Raw genomic sequence first — 20,451 nt, forward strand, 5'->3', positions numbered from 1 at the left:
AAACACCCTCCCGGAGGGGAAGTCTGATGATAGCCGGTTAAGTGTGCTGCATCAAAAGACTGGCTCTTCCTATGGTGGTGGTGGTCCCAAAGCTCCGTATGTGCAATAGCCACTGTTGCCGCTCACTGTATTGTCCCTGGTGTAGTTATCAGATGGAGCTGGTAGTTGAGAGGCTCAGATTCCAGTGTAGTCGGCGGTGATTGTTTCTCACAGCATGGACTTATCTCTTATTGAGGGATAAGGGACGTCCGTGGCAGCGGCAATGAGTTCATGTAACCCAAACGTAGTGACTCGCTGCGTGACCAAGCCGGGCAGGGTGAAATTCGGCAGCTGCAGTCTGCAAACACCCTCCCGGAGGGGAAGTCTGATGATAGCCGGTTAAGTGTGCTGCATCAAAAGACGGGCTCTTCCTATGGTGGTGGTGGTCCCAAAGCTCCGTATGTGCAATAGCCACTGTTGCCGCTCACTGTTTAAAAATCAACACAATGTCCCGTATAAACAAGAAGCTCAGTTTCCAAAGATGCAGGTGTTTAGCGTATAGCTATGAATCAATCACCCTCAGCAATGTGAGAGAGTGTTGTCTCTAGATATTCCTGATATAAATACCTGCTCTCATAATTGTCAATGGAAAAGTTCTGGAGACACTCTCATGAGTAGCATATTATTGTATTCAGCTGTGAGTCGTGTGTTCACATGGTTTCCTAATCATCAGCGCTATACAAACACAATTACAATTACAATCTTGCTTACAGATTTAGTAAAGTATATAAATAACAGTCAAGAAAACATAGGATGCCTTAAATACTAATTAAAATCTAGACCTATATTTGAAGATCAAAGATGGAACAATTAGATCTTAGTTCTATTCAGTGTTTTTTCACTATATAATATCTAATCCATTTAACACACAAGATACATTTAGAGTCCAAAGACGTCTCCAAATTATCCGCCCAGCGCTCCATAGCTCTGGCTACCCAACACACGGCCAGAGCCGGTCTGGATGCTTCCCTGCAAGGGAATAAACGGATTTGAGGCAGATCTCCACCTTGCGGTCAGTGACATCCTTCAAGGATGACATCGAAGGCATAGGCAACGTGGCACTTTTGACTAGGCGTGTGACATGTGAATCCACTTGCGTAGGGGATTCCCGCTTAGAAAAATAATTGACCGCAAACGGATAAGCCACGGCTAAGCGTCTCTGGGGCTGAAACCGTTTACCTGGATTTTTCCACGCCTCCTCTAAATGATCCACTAATTGAACAGAAAGAGGGAACACCGTAGCCTCACCCTTAATATCCTTAAAAAGGCATATATGAATGTGGCCACCAAAGGATCAATATCCTCAATAACTAAAGCCGAGCGGACCGCTCGAATAAGACCAGGGATATACACCTTGGACTTAGCGTCCGGCTCTTTGGTACGGAGAGGTTCTTGGTCAGATAGATCCAGAATCTCCCCATGATCTGACGTCTCATCGTCATCCCCATAAGGAGCAGATAAAGACGCCACCGGCCGTTATGAGGCCGCAACACAGACTCCCCCTGTAAAACATCGGACAAATGCTGAACCGATGTAGTTAAGAGTATTAACCCACACAGGCTCCGGAGAAACCTGGGAAGGGACGGGGAGACTGTGGGGTACCATCAATTGTCTCGGGAACTCCCGCATGGGTGACGACACCACTGACTGCTGGGACAAACCCATCTGAGTAAACGCAGGTGGCGGAGCTAGCTGGCCCACAAGGGTTGTAAGCGCCTTAGCGAAACAAGCCCAGGGAGGTTCCTGTACTGGGACCGTGACCATAATCGGCCGTGACAGTGCCAGGCACTGGGGGCATAACCCCTCCGCGTTACCCTCCCCCTCCGCTATTGGTACCTTACATTTAGTACACATGAGCTGGAGAGGAAAATCAGTCTCAGACATGATGGTAAGTATGTGACACTCACACCTATACGTATTGGTATAGTGTGAATAATACCCTGCACACCGCGCACCGCAAGAGCTTTGAGCAGAGCAAGATCAGGGACAGTAATAAAGCTGACAGTAGAAAGTGAAAGTACAGACAGCAGGCTAGCAGTTCAGTCACATACAATGCAGAAGAAACAAATCCCTGCACTATTAGCGCTGATTCTCAACTACTCAGACCCTCAGGCTGGTAGGACTCAGCGCTGCATACACTGACCTGTGACAAACAGAGGAGAGGTATGCTGGGGGACCCAGACCGCAATGCCACCACTCACAGGCTTCCAGCAGTGTTCACCATGCTTTAAAGATGGCCACCGAGGAGCAGAAGATGAAGGAGGCCGGCCTGGGGAGGACAGCTGACACACTGTGGCCAATCAGGCAGAGCAGAGAGGCTGTGTGCAGCAGGGGAGGCGCCGGCTGTGAGACAGGGAAAGCGCGCTCCCCTGGCATGCATTTAACCTCTGGGACACCGCAGCGCATGCCGCTCAGCAGCGGCCCGCTGTCCCAGGGGGTAGTGGAAGCGCAGGTTGGTCGCCTGGCTCCACGCTGCAGCCAGTCCCCAGGGAGCCCCCTGCCTGGGGACTCAGGACCATGTGACCAGCGGGGACCCACCGCAGGACCCCTCTGCTTACCTGCATCCCCTTGGATCCAGCCATGGTCCAAAACATCTGGGGACACCGCTAGCCATGACCCCAGATGTCTACCAGCATCCCCGGATCTGTACCGGTTCTGGTACAGGTGGGGTGTAGGGGAGACGGCATGGACGTCAGTACTGACTGTCCATGCTGTACTCCCAGATGTGCAGCCAGCGCTGCCTTTAAAAGAAACTTCAGGGGCTCTTCATAGCCCCCCTCTGCACAGTGCCTCCGACTCCGGCCAGGCACCGACGAAACTGAGATGCCTTGGCCCGGGGGCGGGGTATAGGAGAGGGACACAGATGCATCCTGGGAGGCTGAAAACTTTAACTCTGTGGTGCCTGAAGACTGACGTCATCACCTATACCCAAGGTATCCTGTGGATACCCTATGGACCCTGAAGTAGAAACATAGAATTTGACGGCAGATAAGAACCATATGGCCCATCTAGTCTGCCCTTTTTGGGTTAGGGGTGGGTTAGGTTAGCGTCAGGGGGTTAAGGTAGGTTGTTAGTGGTTAAGGGTTGTTTGGGTATTAGTGTTAGGATATTAGAGTTAGGGGTTAGTGTTAAGGTAATAGGGTTAAAGGTTTCATAGGATGTTTGTACTATAATATTCGAGGAGGCCATGACATGCAGTGGATTACACCCATGTACATCATTATGCGTACATTAAGGGCCCATCTAACACAGGGTCACTGAGTATTGCATGGCACATGTCACAGCATAACAGTAGTGGGCTTTTGTCATCCCGGCAGCACTCCTACTCCACAAGACCCAGCACCCAGGAGGGCACTCCCCCCTAGACCCAGCAAGGAGAGTCCCTTCAAGACCTTCCTGTGCAGATACACAGTCTCATTTCCCTGCAGGTACCAAGGCCAGTGGCCCTGCTCGGAGGGGTGGCAGCTTACCTCAGCCCCTGGCAGGATGGGAGTGCAGCTGCTGAGGGTTGTGGACAAAGGAAAGGAAAAATATTTGCTGATGATGATGGACGGGTCAGTGTGTGACAATCTAGTTGAAATTGAGGTTAAGGCTAAGCATGAAATTTGTAAAAACATAAAGCTGTAATGCATACAAAATAATACAATAGATGAATACAGCGACATTATCAAGAAAGGGAGTTTATTGACTGTGGGCGACCAACCTGCTAGTAATGCATAGTGATATAAATAAATATATACAAAGTGCTAAGTGCAAACGTGCTTAAAAATCAACCTGAGCAAAGAATTAAAATCATAAAGTGCTTTGTGCTTCAAGCAGCCTAAACAAATGAAGTGCTTAGTGCAATATATTTGCTTTTAAAAGCATAAACCAATACAGTGAAAAGAGAAGGCTAATAGCATAAAAATAAATTTAATAGAATTTGACAAAAATAAAATGTACACAATAAAAATAGACACTGTGGTTCCTAATCAGGAGTGACCACCAGAGGCAATAAATAAGCGATAAAAAATAAAATAAATTTCAGACGTAAAAGAAGAGTTTTAGCTTATCTGAAAAAATGGATTTGAGAGGGTCTGGATGTAAGTCTCAAGGGCAAATAGTAAGGGTCCCAACGCGTTTCGTCCGTTGACTTCTTCCTGGGGATGAAAGTTGAGGAATGGTGATCACCTATTTATACACCTTCTCCTCCTTCTATTGGGGACTAAGAACTTCCGGGTCACAGTTCAAATGTGCATCCGGGTTAAATTACACGAGCTATAAACTGGCTCAGAACTTTAAAGGGGCACCTAATACCTAGGCGTCTTTAATATATAATAGCCATGGCGCTTAAAACCGCTTCCTTAAAGCCTTTTATTTCAGCCATTATGTTTTGGAATGGTTATATGCTCCGTCCTATCATACGTCTGCTTCCGCTTGGCTCTTGACATCACGTCCGGTCAGATGTCCCACTCCGGGATTGGCTGGTGTGCGCGTCCTATCCTCCATTGGCCCTGCGTCATAACCGGTCATGTGCCTTGCCGCCAAGTGTCATCGCGCTACCGTCCTCCCGCTTGCGTGATTGCATCATACTTCCATGTGACGTGGTCACGTGTACGGCTCCACACTTCCTCCGACCATGTTTCTTTGTTGTGCGGTTCAATTCCTGCACATTCGCCAACACCTGTGGGAAAAAATAGATAACTTCCGCCCTTAGTTGCCGTCACTGCTGACCATCAGTTTTGGTGCCTTTCAGTCATATTGGGATGGGTCTGGAAAAAAATAATAAAGGCAATGATAAATAAGCGGATCCATACACTTATGCATGGAGCTGTCCACCACTAATAAGACATTTTTTATACTTATTGCAAATCATCATATATTATGAATCATTATTCTATATTCCAGCCATAAAGAATTAGATATGCAAGTTTAAAAGAGAACATTAGTAAGGCTGAAATACAGCCAATAGACGCCTAACAGTAGATTAAACTGAAACAGTTGATAATTTTAACCCTTCTTGTTTCAATTGGGAGGAGAATTAAACTAATGATAATAGGGTCAAGAAGTACATGTAAAGGCTAAAAGGGAAAGCTCCTCTTGTTAGAATTCACACGGTGTTTAATTTTCCAAGTATATAGAAAGATAAGACTTTCTTTCTGGAATAAAGGTTTCTGATTAGTTGATACATAAAGTCCTTTCTTTGCTTCTTCTTCTTTCTATTTTCTCACTCTTCTTCTCTTTTTGTCTGTTTCATCTTTTAATTTTCATGTGAGACTGGATTACGGTTTTCAGGTAAGTGCCTTCATGTGCTGGTAGAAGGAAAGCCTGGGAACTGTTAATACTACAACACCTGGTATTCTCAGGTGGTCCCCCATCCCGGTACTAACCAAGCCCAGTTGTGTATAGCTTCCAAGATCAGACGAGATTGGGCACATGCACACTGGTATGGTAGTAGATATTTACCCGGCTCCTCACCGTTACATCTTCACATAAAATGAAGGAAAACACACATCTACTACACCTGGTATTCCTTGGGGGTCCCCCTCCCAAGTACTAACCAGGCACAATTCAAATTACCCCATTTGGGCACCCATCTGCAGATGGGAAATGATGTTATAGTAGTAGAAGAAACCGATTTGGTACATCTCAGGACTTCTTCTTAGAGGAATGGTGCGATCTCATAGTAGTCATTGAAACCTTTGGGGACCATTGTATCAAGAGTGAAAATCCAGTACATCTCACGTTTAGACAGGAGGTTTCCTAGGTCACCCCCTCTTTCACTCAACTTGACGTGTTCAATGGCCTTGAATTTCAGGTCTTCCGGATTGGAATTATGTTTTTCAGAGAAATGTTTAGACACCGCATGGCCTTCCACTTTATTCTTGATATTCCTAATATGCTCTTGTACACGTATTTTTAATGTTCTTTTGGTTTTGCCAACATATTTTAGTCCGCAAGTGCACTCCAACAAATAGATGACAGATGTGGAATTACAGTTCATAAAACTTTTTATGGGGAACTCTTTAGAACCTGCTGAATTTAAAAAAGATTTACGTGTGGGATTTAGATATTTGCATATATTGCACCTTCCACACTTATAGCTACCCTTGCAGCTTAAAGTGCCATTCCCCCTTTGCTTATCATTTTTGCGCAAAAGGCTGGGTGCTAATATATCTTTTAAGTTTCTTGTCTTTCTAAAAACAATCTGTGGTTTCGGTGGAAGAATCTCCTTTAAAACAGGGTCCATAAGGAGAATGTTCCAGTTTTTTCTAAAAGATCTCTTTATTTTGTTGTCATGTCCATTGAACGTAGTAATGAATGGAACCAGATCAGTCTTGGACTTCTTCCCCTTGTACTCCAACAAGTTGTTTCTATCCAAAGATTTGGTTTTGTTTAAGGCTTTTGCGAGGATCTCCTCAGGATAATCTTTATCTCTAAATCTGTCCGCATATTGTTCATGGCATATTTTTTGGTCACTACAATTGCGTTTGATTCTGTAAAATTGGGAAAAGGGGATGTTCTCCTTCCAGCTATTTAGATGACAACTTTTAAAATGCAAGTAACTATTGGCATCGACATGTTTAATAAAATTCTTAGTGGAGATTTCACCTTCATCTCCTGTTAAAACCAAATCTAAAAATTCAACAGATTTATGGTTAAAATTCGAGGTGAATTTTAAATTCATGTTGTTGTTTGAAACCAGAGATAAAAACTGATTAAAAACTTCTTCTTGCCCTTGCCAAATAATTAAAATGTCATCTATATATCTTTTGTAAAAGATGATATTATCTCTGTAGGGATTGTTACTATAGATATAGTTTTTTTTCCAACATCCTATAAACAGATTCGCGAAACTAGGAGCAAAAGTAGTTCCCATTGCCGTGCCACAGATTTGTTTATAAAATTGGTCTAAAAATTTTAAATAATTATGGTTCAGTATAAAAGACATGAGGTCACATAAAAACTCCTTGTGCAGGTGGTCCACATTTCCATCCATCTCTAAAAATTCTCTTGTAGCATTAATACCTTTAGTGTGTTCAATACAGGTATATAATGATTGTACATCAATTGTGACCCAATTATATTCATCTCTCCATTGTACCTCTTTCAAAGACTGTAATACATTGGTCGTGTCTTTCAAATACGAATCCAGCTCTTTCACATATTTCTGTAGAAAAATGTCAACATATTTCGAAAGGTGTGATGTGAGGGACTCTATCCCAGCTATAATCGGTCTTCCCGGTGGCTTCTCCAGTGACTTATGTATTTTCGGTAGGAAATAAAAAATGGGGGTAATGGGGTTGTTTTTCATTAGGAATTGAAATTCCTCCTTAGTGATAATTGTATTGTGTAGTCCATAGACCAAGAGTGGTCTTAATTCGTCCGTATATTCTTCTACTGGATCTCTCTCTAGTTTTACATATGACACTGTATCACTAAGGAGTCTATTTGCTTCCTCAATATAATAGGATTGGTCCATGATCACCAACCCCCCTTCTTTATCAGCAGGTTTAATAACAATATTTTGGTTGTTCCTCAATGTTTTCAAAGCTTTCTTCTCTTGACAATTCAAATTTTGTTTCTTAATTTTTCCTACCTCTTGCTCACATAAGTCCTTTTTCACCATCTCATGAAATACATTGATATGACTGCCCTTAGATTCAACAGGGTAATAGGTGGATTTCCCCTTCAGCCCAGATTTTGATGCATTCTCATTCCAGTTTCGAATTGGTGCATCCTCTTTCTTTAAAAAATGTCTCTTCAGAGTTAAGTTTCGAACAAATTTATTGAGGTCTATGAATACGTCAAACTTCTTCATAGTGGTAGTGGGTGCAAAAGACAGTCCTTTACTAAGTAAGGAAATTTCAGGTTTCTGTAAAACATGTTGTGAGAGGTTGAAGATACCTTTATCCTTTGGATCTATTGGAGGGTTCTCCTTTTTAGGTTTCTTCCTCCTGTTGCCCCGCTTTCCTCTTCTTCTCTGTACCTTCTTTTTAATGGTGACACTGGATGAGTAATCTCTCTGAGTACAGTTTTTCTGTTGCTGGATGGGTGGTCCTGTCCCGGTGATAAAAAAAAGTTCACCATCACTGTTGGAATCTGTTCGTTGGAGTGTAGAAAATCTATTCTTCATATAACTGGTTGCCTCCAAGGGATGAGACTTCTCCTCCTGTAGTCTCCTATAGCTATTCCTCCTTCTGGGGGGTACTGTTCGCCAGCTAGGTTTTTCCCAAGAGTCTACTCTTGGTCCATTCCTTTCATTCCTTTTAAACTTGCTCCAATTCTTAATTAGATTCATCTCATAGTCTTTCTTGTCCCTGATGAATTTCTTTTCCTTGCTCTTCATCACCCCCTCTTCAACTCTTTCAATCTTTTTTAGGAGCACTTTCTCATTCTCCTTATACTCATCATTCTCCTTAACTTCTTCCATTTTAACTTCCATAACTTTAATTTCTTGTTCTAAAGAGTTCAGTATGGTTTTCTTCTCTTCAATAATCAATCGCATCAAATCTATGGAACATCTATGTAGAATGTCCTCCCAATTTTTCATAAAATCTGGTTTGTCCAGACCAAAAGTGGGATTCTTTAATAATCTAAGTCCTCTAGGGACCCTATTTACTGAAATATAATGTTCCAGTCCCTTTATGTCCCACCATGCTTTGATTTCCTTAGTGATCAGTTTCTCAAGGTCCCAAAACATATTATCAATATTTTTAGTGGGAATGTTCTCACTGGGAACTACATTTTCATTAAATACCCTCTGACAATAGTCACTTCTTTTGCTCAAACGGTCTCTATTTCTAAACATATTGTTAAAAAAAAAGGTGTCTGTTGTGTGTGTATACAACAATGAAAAATACAATAAATTGGTTTTGTGCTGTCAGCCTTAATTCAAGACCACCAAATAGACAATTACCCAAATAATAAATGAATTCGGCGCCCGAACCTTAAACCAATATATAAACTGCTGGTGTATTATGCAAATGCAGGTAAAAGCCAAGGCTTAAACCTAGGGCGTCGGCTCCTATGTCAATAGTTTGTAGTGTTGGTGAATACACTACCAATCAAATTAAGAAAGGGAGTTTATTGACTGTGGGCGACCAACCTGCTAGTAGTGCATAGTGATATAAATAAATATATACAAAGTGCTAAGTGCAAACGTGCTTAAAAATCAACCTGAGCAAAGAATTAAAATCATAAAGTGCTTTGTGCTTCAAGCAGCCTAAACAAATGAAGTGCTTAGTGCAATATATTTGCTTTTAACAGCATAAACCAATACAGTGAAAAGAGAAGGCTAATAGCGTAAAAATAAATTTAATAGAATTTGACAAAAATAAAATGTACACAATAAAAATAAACACTGTGGTTCCTAATCAGGAGTGACCACCAGAGGCAATAAATAAGCGATAAAAAATAAAATAAATTTCAGAGGTAAAAGAAGAGTTTTAGCTTATCTGAAAAAATGGATTTGAGAGGGTCTGGATGTAAGTCTCAAGGGCAAATAGTAAGGTCCCAACGCGTTTCGTCCATTGACTTCTTCCTGGGGATGAAAGTTGAGGAATGGTGATCACCTATTTATACACCTTCTCCTCCTTCTATTGAGGACTAAGAACTTCTGGGTCACAGTTCAAATGTGCATCCGGGTTAAATTACACGAGCTATAAACTGGCTCAGAACTTTAAAGGGGCACCTAGCTGGGGATACTTTGAAATGTATTTGGCAGACAGGGCTGCATTTTATGCACCTTTTATGAAGTGTTTTCCCTCTGAATGGGAATCCCAGTGGATGGATGTAATCTGCTCACATCCTGTCATGGTATTCCTCTGTCCCTTCTGTCCAGGAATACTCAGCTGTAGGCAAATCCCTTCGCCCCAATAGCTATATTTATTTTCATTATTTGTGTAAGAGAAGGCTGGCAAAGTGGCATGCCTGATATGTTTAAAGCCCAACTAGGGATTATGGGCCTGATTCAGAGTGGTGTGCTATGCTGATATTAACAGAGTTGAGCATTTATCGGTAAGCTGCGCATATGTTTAAGTCGCACTGTGCATGTGTAAAGGTACATTACCGTAGTTACTCGCAGTGTGATTGACAGACAGGGACATTTGGGGGAGGTAACGGAAAATGGTGGCAAAAAATGCAGGCGTATCCTCAGTGTTTCAAGGACGTGTCAAACCCTGCGTCTGCGATCCTGAACGCGAAGAAAATGTCTCTGACGTCTCTGTTTCCCCGGCTGTTCTGTGCGATCATAGGGTCACTCAGAAGATCCATAATTAGAGGATCTGCGACCGTTGCTGCGTCTTTGTACGCAGATGCTTAGATTTTCGAAGCCGCCAGTGGGTGTCTCTTTACATATCCTGGCGTCTGCAACATTTGAACATTATCGCACATAAGCTGCGTACAAATTTGCAGCTGTGGTGGCACTAGCACACATCTCTGAATCAGGCCCTATGAGTGATCCATGCATTTACAGGGTCTCCTTTTTAATATGCAGGCAGTAGTAGGGATGGCCATTGGTAGGTTAACCATCGATGATCACCATCGATTGTACGATTGGTGGTTGACATCGATTCTATGAAACCATTGGCTGTGAACCATCAATGGTTTCATCCACCAATCGGCTTCCCTGTTTTAATTCTGGCCAGGCAGTAGGCCAATCAAGAAGTGGGGGCAAGGCTTCAATGGTCTTGTCGGGGATGGAGCTAAGCTCTGTGCCCCAGCACATAAAGGAAACAAAAAAACATTGCTAGGCTCAGTGCTAGGCTAGGCATTAGGATATGTCCTGTAACATGGCAGAGGGACCCACCTGAAAGTTGTGCAGCTCAGCTTGACTAGGAAGCGAGAGGTGAGCTATTCATATATGGAGCAGATATTATTGTGGTGAATGTCTGGGGGAATCAGATAAAGAGTGCACTATTGTTATGTACGCCTTAGATAAATTAGTGCAGTAAGTGCAAGGCCAAGAAATACTCTAGCAGTTAAACAACTCGTTCTAGTGATAAACTAATAAAATGTTAAAATGTAGATGTACAGCAGGCATGTCAAACTCCAAATACCAACCAGGCCAATCTAAGAGTGTCTGGGCCGCAACAAAAAAAGTGTCATATGCAATTTTGAAAGGTTTATTATTAATAAAAACCAATGCAGTGCCCCCTGTAGTAGTGCCCCTTATGCAATTTCCCCCCGTATTAGAGCCCCTTTTGCAATGGCCCCTGAATTTGTGCCCATAATGCAATGCCCCTTATGCAGTGCCCTAGTAGTGCCCATTATGCAGTGCCCCAGTAATGCCCCTTATATTGTGCCCCCAGTAATGCCCCTTATGCAGAACCCCCAGTAATACCCCTTATGCAGAACCCCCAGTAATACCCCTTATGCAGAGCCCCCAGTAATGCCCTTAGTAGTGCCCCTTATGTTGTGCTCCCAGTAATGCCCCTCATGTTGTGCCCCCAGTAATGCTGCTTATGCAGAGCCCCCAGTAATGCCCCTATGCAGAGCTCCCAGTAATGTCCTTAGTAGTGCCCCTTATGCAGAGCCCCTTATGTTGTGCCCCCAGTAATGCCCCTTATGCTGTGCCCCCTCCCAGTATAGAAAAGGTCCCACTCACCTGTCTGTGCAGTACTTACCTTTCTTCACGATAGCCGCTGGGCACTGCTCCAGTCCACGCCATCCTGCGTAGACGCTGCCGCTAACTGGATCTAACCCAGAGCGACAGGCGCAGGCTCTGTTCATCGTGGGTGACGTCTGCGCGCTGCATCACAGGGAACGCTGGCCTCTGAAGCGATCAGAGGCTTCTGATCGCTTCAGAGCCCAGCATTGCCAGCTTGTAAAGTAAACACTGTCCGATCGGAGCTGTTCACCGATCGTGGCAGGGGTATGGGCCGCATATTATATATATCTGGGCCCAAACTCTCGGGCCGCATAAAATGTTTATTCGGGCCGCATGCTTGACATGCCTGATGTACAGTATATATTTGTATAAGTACCATACAACACATTGAACCCTTATAAAAAGTTCTTATATTAGGGACAACTCATATAGGAACTTCACATAAGGGCTCATGGTGTTGTTGGTACTTATACATATGTATACTGTGCATCTAAATTTGAACGTTTGTTAATTTATTTAACTTTTAAACAAGGGAACACCATAAGGAGTTACTAGCACTAGAACCGGAGTTACTAGCACTAGAACCAGTGTAATGTCAGCTGTTTAGTATATAGTATTCATTAATACAATTGAGTCACTCATCACTCTACATGTGTGCGTGCCACAGTGTGTTTTACCGGAAAGCATAGGAGAAGATAAAGTGACCACCTGGTGCAGGATCATTGCAACAGTCCTTTCTCCATACAGCCGTATACAAATTGGAATAAAACTGCCTTGAATGAGATATATAAGGGCAATATTCCTAGGAAGTAGGAACATGTGCTCCTGAATTCCAGCCTAAACGCCACCAAACAGAGCCCCAAAAATGGGCGTGGCCTCAGGGTACACCCCCATATTCATCAATCTGGGAAGGTGTCTAGCACTCCCAGAGATGCTAGACGGCATCTATTTAGTTGACAGTGCAGTGACAGCTGATGGGAGTAGCTGGTCTGTCATGTCTCCGCAAGTGCTGACGGTGGCCTGGCTGTGGGTTGCAGAACCTAGGTCCTCCTCGACCCATACTAACACGCACATACATACATACATAACACTCCCATACTACGCTACATCTGCGTCTGATTAGCCATCCCGCTGTAACCACCCAGTAATGCCCAACACCTTTCTAATACACATCTTTGTGCGTGCGGCTAAATCTGCACTGCGACTCTGTACAAACACCACTGGGATTTATGCACGGTGCAACTCAGATGCATGCACAGGCAAAAAATATTACACAAGAAAAATAAATAACACATTGGCACCCACAGAAACAAAATAAAACACATTGGCCCCCACAAAAAAAGAGAAAACACATTGACCCCCACAGAAACAAAATAAAACACATTGGCCCCCACAGGAAAAACATAAAACACATTGGGCCTGATTCAGAGCCAGACGCTATTTGCGCTCGCTCGTTCAGAAAAAAGGGGTGGCTATTCAAATGAACCGTTCGCTCTTTGCGGTCTGTTCACGCCTCTAGGTCTGGACAAGCGAACCAAACATGCGGTCGTTTTTTGGAAAACTACTTCCCCTGGCCGCTCGCATCCTACGTCATGTCCGCTATTTATTAGATTAATCGAGTACATCGAAAGGCGAATGAACTGCTCGCTATTCTTGTGGTTGGTTTTTCCTACCGAAATCTTGCGAGCAGTTCTGACTATAAAATAACCTAGTGACGTGGTCAATGACGCTGCTGTATTAATTATGCACACCCATAAAACGCCCGTTTTGACCTTTTGGCACGCCTGCGTTCGGATCTCCACTCCCCGTTTTCAAGCACCTTCCCCTGTTACCACCCACATATGCCTCATTCTGTCACTCAAAATAGCAGGCATTCGCTATTTAGCAAGCACACAATTTTCAGCCGCACTGACTGGTTCGCGCATGCGTATTACAATCCGTACGCATGCGCAGTTGTGCGAACATCGCTCGGAACGAACGAGCGGCTCTGAATCAGGCCCATTGTCCCTTTGAGAAAAAAAAAACAAATACATTGGCCCCTTGCAGTAAGCAAATAGAACACATTGATCCCCACATTGTATGCACCAACCAAACACAGAAGACTAGTGGGCATCCAGCTCCTTCCCTACAGCGGCAGCCGGAGGCTGGAGTTTACTCCTGAGCTCCGCCTTCCAGCTCCCGCAGTGGTTGAAGGGAGAGACGTTATGACGGTGGAGCCAGAGTCAGTAATAATTGTGGTACAGTACACTACAGTATGTTGTAGCTCTAACGAAGGATCGTATAATCAGGGGCAAACGCAGGGTTTGTAAGGGGGGGGTTGTATATATATATATTACCAGTTATTTATATAGTGCACACATATTCTGCAGTGCTATACACATATATACCCCCCTGCAAAATAATATATATATATATTTTTATATATATATATATATATACACACATATACAGTGAATAAATATATATATATTTATATATATAATATATATGTATATGCACACATACATACAATTACACACACACGCGCTTACATACAAATACATATAGTCGCACACATACAAATATTTACACATACGAATACACACACACTTACATGATAACAAATACACACGCACATGCATGTACATGCATTCTTAAACATCTGTACCTGGAAGCCCTCCTCTGACTGGCACACTTCTGCTGCATAAAAGTGCAGCCAAGTGCGGCCACTCTGAAGCACAGTGCAGCTGAGTGCTGCCTGCTCCCACCGCTGCTGAGTGCCCGCAGCTCCCCTCGGACATTGAAAACCATAGATCAGAGCAGAGGACCTGAGCGCTCGCAAGCGGGTCGATGTTGCCTCAGTGCATATGCGCACAACGGAGGGATCTCCATCATGCGCATGCGCGTGACCCGAATAGCGACGGCCAAGCCGTCGCTATGGGTCTTGCACCAAAGGGGGCGTGCTGTCGATGGTGAGTGACAGCACGCCCCCTTTGGTGGGCGTGCCAGGGGCGTGGTTGCCCAGACTGAGGCGTTCCCATGGGAACGCATGCCGTCTGGGTCCGGCCCCACTGACATCACAAGTGATGTCAGTGGGAGTGCTTTTGGCTCTGATAGATCCAAAAGCACTCCTGGGCTTACAGCAGCGAGAACCTACCGCAGGATCTCGTCGCAAGCCCGATGGTCGCGATGGTTTTGACCATCGCGACCATCTTTTTGGCCGCTCGCATAAGCTGTGAGTGGCCACCCACAGCTATGCGAGCGGCCAGGAGGCTGCTCCAATAATAGGTAGGACGGCCCTGATTCAGAGCGAGCGCTCTTGTCAGAGCGTCCGGCTCTGAATCAGGCCCAGAGCCCTCTGTCTGAGCTGCCGCGCATGTGTGGCAGCTCATATCGTAGCTCACCATCACTCACTGTAGAGACGGAGACAAAGCTGTTTCAGTCTTAAAAAAAAAAAAACTCAGCCCGTCAGGGGGGTTTCTGGATACTTAGAAACCCTCCCTGCGTGCACTACTGATAGTAATAGAAATTATTCTCAGATGTTCGTTTCACAGATGTTCCTATATGTCTAGTCAGCTTGAACACTTGAGTGATATTAATCTTCCTCTTTAAGCTGCCGTCATTTACTACTGAATGTAATTTTTCATGTTATTTATACCTATGGAACTGTACAGATTTTGCAATCTTCTTTCAGAGACTATTGTACAGGTTGAGTCTCCCATATCCAAATATTCCGAAATACGGAATATTCCAAAATACGGATTTTTTTTGGCATGACTGAGATAATGAAACCTTTGATTTTTGATGGTTCAATGTACACAAACTTTGTCTAAGGCACAAATTATTATAAATATTGTATAACATTACCTTCAGGCTGTGTGCATAAGGTGTTTATGAAACATAAATGAATTTCATTTCTGTACACAAACTTTGTTTGAGCCACAAAATTATTGAATATATTGTATAAAATGATCTGCAGACTGTGTGTATAAGGTGTATATAACACATAAATGCGTTCTGTGTGTATAGTTGGGTCCTATTCCCAAGATATTTCACTATGGTATGCAATTATTCCAAAATACGGAATATTCCGTTATCCAAAATACCCCTGGTCCCAAACATTTTGGATATGGGAGACTCAACCTGTACTTTATTCCTTTTTCTGATATTTCTACCAATAAAATCAAAATTGTTGGAAAAAAAATAAATAAAAGAAAATAATAATAATAATAATTAAAAAAAAAATAAGGGGCAAAGTTAAAAACAAAAAAATTAACGTTAAAATAAAATTTGCCCAGCAAACGTCCAGAATAAAATGTTTATTGCTTTATATAGGCAGTAAACCATAGGTGTCTTTATAATGGGTGCAAGGTCTTTATAATGGGTGCACCTGACAGACGCTGCAGAGCAGCAAAAAATCACTGGGAAAATGGCGGCGACCATTATCTCGGTGACCTGCGCATGCGCAGAAAAGATATCCGCGGGAAAATAGGCGCTGGCATCATTTTCACGAAGACCCGTGCATGAGCATGAAGCCAAAATTTACTGCGCTCGGTGCACTGTCAGAGAGGAGGGCGCCCAAAAGTCCTTGTAGTAAACAGTTACATAATAAGGTAAAAAAAAAGTGTGGCAATACCCTTGTTGTCTGGTTTTCTTACCGCTCCATGGGAGATGTAGAGAGGCACCATCTGAGTCATATAATGAGCCTGGTAGAGTGTTTGATGAGCATGGCGGGGGCGGTGCTGTTAGGGATAGGCTGTGGGAGGGGTCAGTTAGGGTTAGCATCTGATTAGCCAACCCACTATAACCACCCAACACATTTCTAATACACTTCCTGTGTGCATCTAAATCTGTACTGTAACTCTGGGGTAAGTATAATAACCGGTGAGTTGCAGGCAGCTGTGAGAGTTCGGCGATTTAGCTGCTAGTTTTAAAGCGGGAATAATTTAAAAGGCAAAAGCAACTTGGTTTTGCCTTTTAAACCAGGCTATTATATTTACCACATTATGGGCCTGATTCAGAGCCGGACGCAATTAGCGCTCGCTCGTCCAGAAAATAGGGGTGGCTATTCAAATGAACCGTTCGCTCTTTGCGGTCTGTTCACGCCTCTAGGTCTGAACGAGCGAACCAAACTTTCGGTCGTTTTTTTGAAAAATACGCCCCCTGGCCGCTCGCATCCTACGTCATGTCCGCTATTTATTAGATTAATCGAGTACATCGCCCAGCGTATGAACTGCTCGCTATTCTTGTGGTTGGTTTTTGCTACAAATTTGCGAGCAGTTCTGGCTATAAAATAACCCAGTGACGTGGTCAGTGACGCCGCTGTATTAATTATGCACACCCATAAAACGCCCGTTTTGACCTTTAAGCACGTCTGCGTTCTGATCTCCACTCCCCGTTTTCAAGCACCTTCCTTTGTTACCACCCACATACGCCTCCTCATGTCATTCAAAATAGCAGGCATTCACTATATAGCGAACAAATGATTTTCGGCCGCACTGACTGGTTCGCGCATGCGTATTAAAAACTGTACGCATGCGCAGATGGGCGAACATCGCTCGGAACGAGCGTACTGCCGCTTACGAGTGGCTCTGAATCAGGCCCTAAGTTCTTTGGACTAGGGAATTAATAGGCTCCACTCTCATGAATACTGATTCATCCCACAAAATAGCTGTTCTCCCTACTATACACCATACTGTATAGTAGTAATTCTTGCTGCACATTGCCTCATCATATCATCCAAATGTAAATATTTACTAATGCAAGAACAAGATGTTAGTGTTCTGCTTTAAAGGCAAGTCCAAACATTTTGCAATTGTCGCACTTTACATTCATGCAGAATGCAGAGAAACAAGCTGAATTAAAAGGATTGCAGTTCTTTTTCTGAGAAAATATTAAAATAACCACAGTATTCTCACATTGCATGTTGTAATCTTTTATTTAAAAAAAAACACATTCCAAAACCACCAATTTCATACTTACCAAATCCTTCAGTGAGCTCCTCTTTATTCCAAGTAGGCATCCAATGGTCTTGGTAAAATAACAAACTGAGCGGAATTCCACAGACAGGCACTGTACACTGTGAGCCTGATTCAGACCCGGTCGCAAGCGCTCGCAACCGAGTCGATGTTTGCCCACTGGGCATGTGCACGATTGAGCCGGCTCCGTTGTGCGCATGCGCGAGACTTGGCTAGCTCCGGGTGCTCCGTCGCTCCGGGTCTCGCACCAAAGGGGGCGAGCTGTCGATGGTCATGGACAGCTCGTTTGGTGGGTCGTTCGGGGGGTGGCTTCACAAACGGAGGCGTTCCCAAGCGAACGCCTGCCGTTTGTGGGCGGCCCCACTGACATCACCAGTGATGTCAGTGGGAGAGCTACCGGCTCTTTTAGAGCCAGAAGCTCTCTGGGGCTTGCGGCCACAAGACCCTACCACAAGGGTCTCGTCGCAAGCCCGATCGACCATCAACCTGGCCGCTCGCTATAGCTGTGGGTGGTTACCCACAGCTATGCGAGCGGCCGGAAGGCCGCTCCAAAAAAAATATGCCCTGATTCAGAGCGAGCGCTCGGTCAGAGCATCCGTCTCTGAATCAGGCCCTGTGTACAGTACCAACTACTAGTCTACAGCTACTACTACAATTACTACTGTTACTACGTCTACTATAACTTTATGCCAGATGCATAATTTGTACAATATACCATTCAAAACTCTAGATTTAATCCTAGAGGCCTTTACAATATTGTGCTTACTTACTTCACCCCCCTCATCTCCATGTATTCCACCAAATGCTACTTTTTTAACTATGGGTAAAGCATAGGTATGGTTCATAAATCCCCTATTAATGTGGAGTGTAGTCAGATATTGATAATCACTAGTTACATTCTTAGGTCTTTTTAATAATATATCTCATGGTAGAAAAAAGAGAGGGCTAATGCTACTTTGGTTATCAAACAAGTAAACCTCATACAGTAGTTAATTATTAATGTTTAACAGGAACTGGCCCAATGTTACATTACATGTGAACTTTGAAGGAAAACTTGGAGAGCAATGGATTTTTCCGTTTTAGGTTTTTAAAGACCATGATATTGATGGATTAACCCTGCCTTTACTCACTGAAGACCACCTATTGGACACAATGGGGTTGAAGCTTGGACCTGCACTTAAAATCCGATCACAGGTAAATTGAAGACATCTAGGTTCTGATTCAGATTCATACGCAGATGTGGTCGCTGTTGCGTCCTTTACCACAGTTGCGCCTGCATCTTTAAACTAATGTCACTACAAATATCTTCCCTTGTGTACATGCGTGTGCGTCTGAATGTGCAAGGGCTGAGATGCCCACTCGTAGCATCTATAGACGCTGCATTTCCATCCACTGCGGCTTTAGACACACCACCGGCCTCACCATCGACACTTGCACCAGCCCTATAGCAAGTGCGGTTTCCCCATCTGAGTATGGCTTCCTATGTGAGTGGTTTTGTGTCTCTGTGTGCAGCCACTTTCAGCAACATGCCAGTGACATGCCTGCGGGACTCCCATAATACTGAACATTCAGGTGCTTCGGTTTTTACCACCCTCTATTACCTCCTAGTTGCCTCCCAGAAATGCTCACTACATTTTACCAGACCCTGCATCCGAATCTGTGCTGCATCACAATCAATCTGCAACTCAGATGCATGCGCAGTAGAAAAGACATCAGCCAATTGCATGCATATCGCCACTGCGTCCTCCTCTGAATCAGGTTCTTAGTTATCTAATATATAAATATATATGACATTAATTTGTCTAAAAGCTCTTTTATATATATATATATATCTCCTTATCTTGGTGAGTACTAGTGATGTCACCTGTGTCACATGACTTATTCTGACAGTGCTCTGGGATGGATTGCAAAATCGACAGTGCAAAACACTTTATTCTAAACATTTCATAGAGGCAAATTAAAAGTTAACACAAATATTACAAGTCACTTTGGAGTTTGGATCTGTATCATTATAGTCCATAGCCTCATGCTTTGTTACAGTTTTGGAATTCCTCAGTGACTTCTACTATCCTTATATTTTACTGAAGTGGCTCATTTATCCCATTAAGTGACTTGCATAGATATTCAATTTTCATTTATATTTGTAGTGACGGCATTACTATTATTTAGACATAAGTCACACCTATACAACTCAATTTGAAAGTATTCCACAATAATATGCACAATTATCAGTGAAGATAACATATTTTGAATATAAAGAGCATCTCATGCAATCAACTTGCTTTGTTGCAATTTGTTACAATAGGCCAACATGTATTATAAGGGATAATTAACCTCTTAATGAAAAACAACAGGCATGGTTGAGGAACTACTCAGTGGCTTTTAATATCCTTACATATTAGATGGTTTCTTTTTAACATTGTATACATTTTACATATCTTCCTCTGTATGAATATGTTACAATGTAAATGTTTTATATGTGTGTCAAGGATAGACTTGTGGCAAAAAGACCAAAACATGAAAAACTAGCATACCGTATGTAAAGCTTCAAACAGGTATCCCACGGGGAACCTAGTTTTATGCCTGCAGCCAAAATCCCATGAACAATGCTGATAATGTCATCTTAAAGTTTTTTTTGTCAGCAAGGTGATTTTTTTTTTGCAGTGCGCATGCATGTATTTTTGTTATGCACATCTTTTGTCCTAGCATTTACTACTGTCAACCACAAGGGGGCTAACATGGGGAGGTTGCAAGGGCTGTGTAGGGGCGTCCAAAGTACAGCTGACCACCTAAAAGATGCAAATGCTTCTGTTTAGGGGGCATGACTTAAACTCATCACTCAAACCCTGGTGCAGGTTGCACACT

The 20,451-nt window shown here is 43.4% G+C and overlaps 1 protein-coding gene and 1 pseudogene across 1 annotated transcript in view; one reads left to right on the plus strand and one right to left on the minus strand.

Moving 5' to 3' along the window:
• The window catches only part of SAMD7 (sterile alpha motif domain containing 7), an 80,758-nt gene that overhangs the window by 43,591 nt on the left and 16,716 nt on the right, over window positions 1-20,451 (plus strand). Inside the window, exon 8 of the mRNA XM_088452322.1 lies at window positions 18,670-18,780. Coding sequence (XP_088308448.1) covers window positions 18,670-18,780 — 111 coding nt within the window. The remainder of the gene's footprint in view (window positions 1-18,669; window positions 18,781-20,451) is intronic.
• On the minus strand, window positions 5,360-5,478 carry LOC148538724 (5S ribosomal RNA; annotated as a pseudogene).

This window comes from Taudactylus pleione, unplaced genomic scaffold (assembly GCF_031769625.1).
Source record: "Taudactylus pleione unplaced genomic scaffold, aTauple2 ptg000037l, whole genome shotgun sequence".
In the NCBI taxonomy this organism is placed as follows: domain Eukaryota; kingdom Metazoa; phylum Chordata; class Amphibia; order Anura; family Myobatrachidae; genus Taudactylus; species Taudactylus pleione.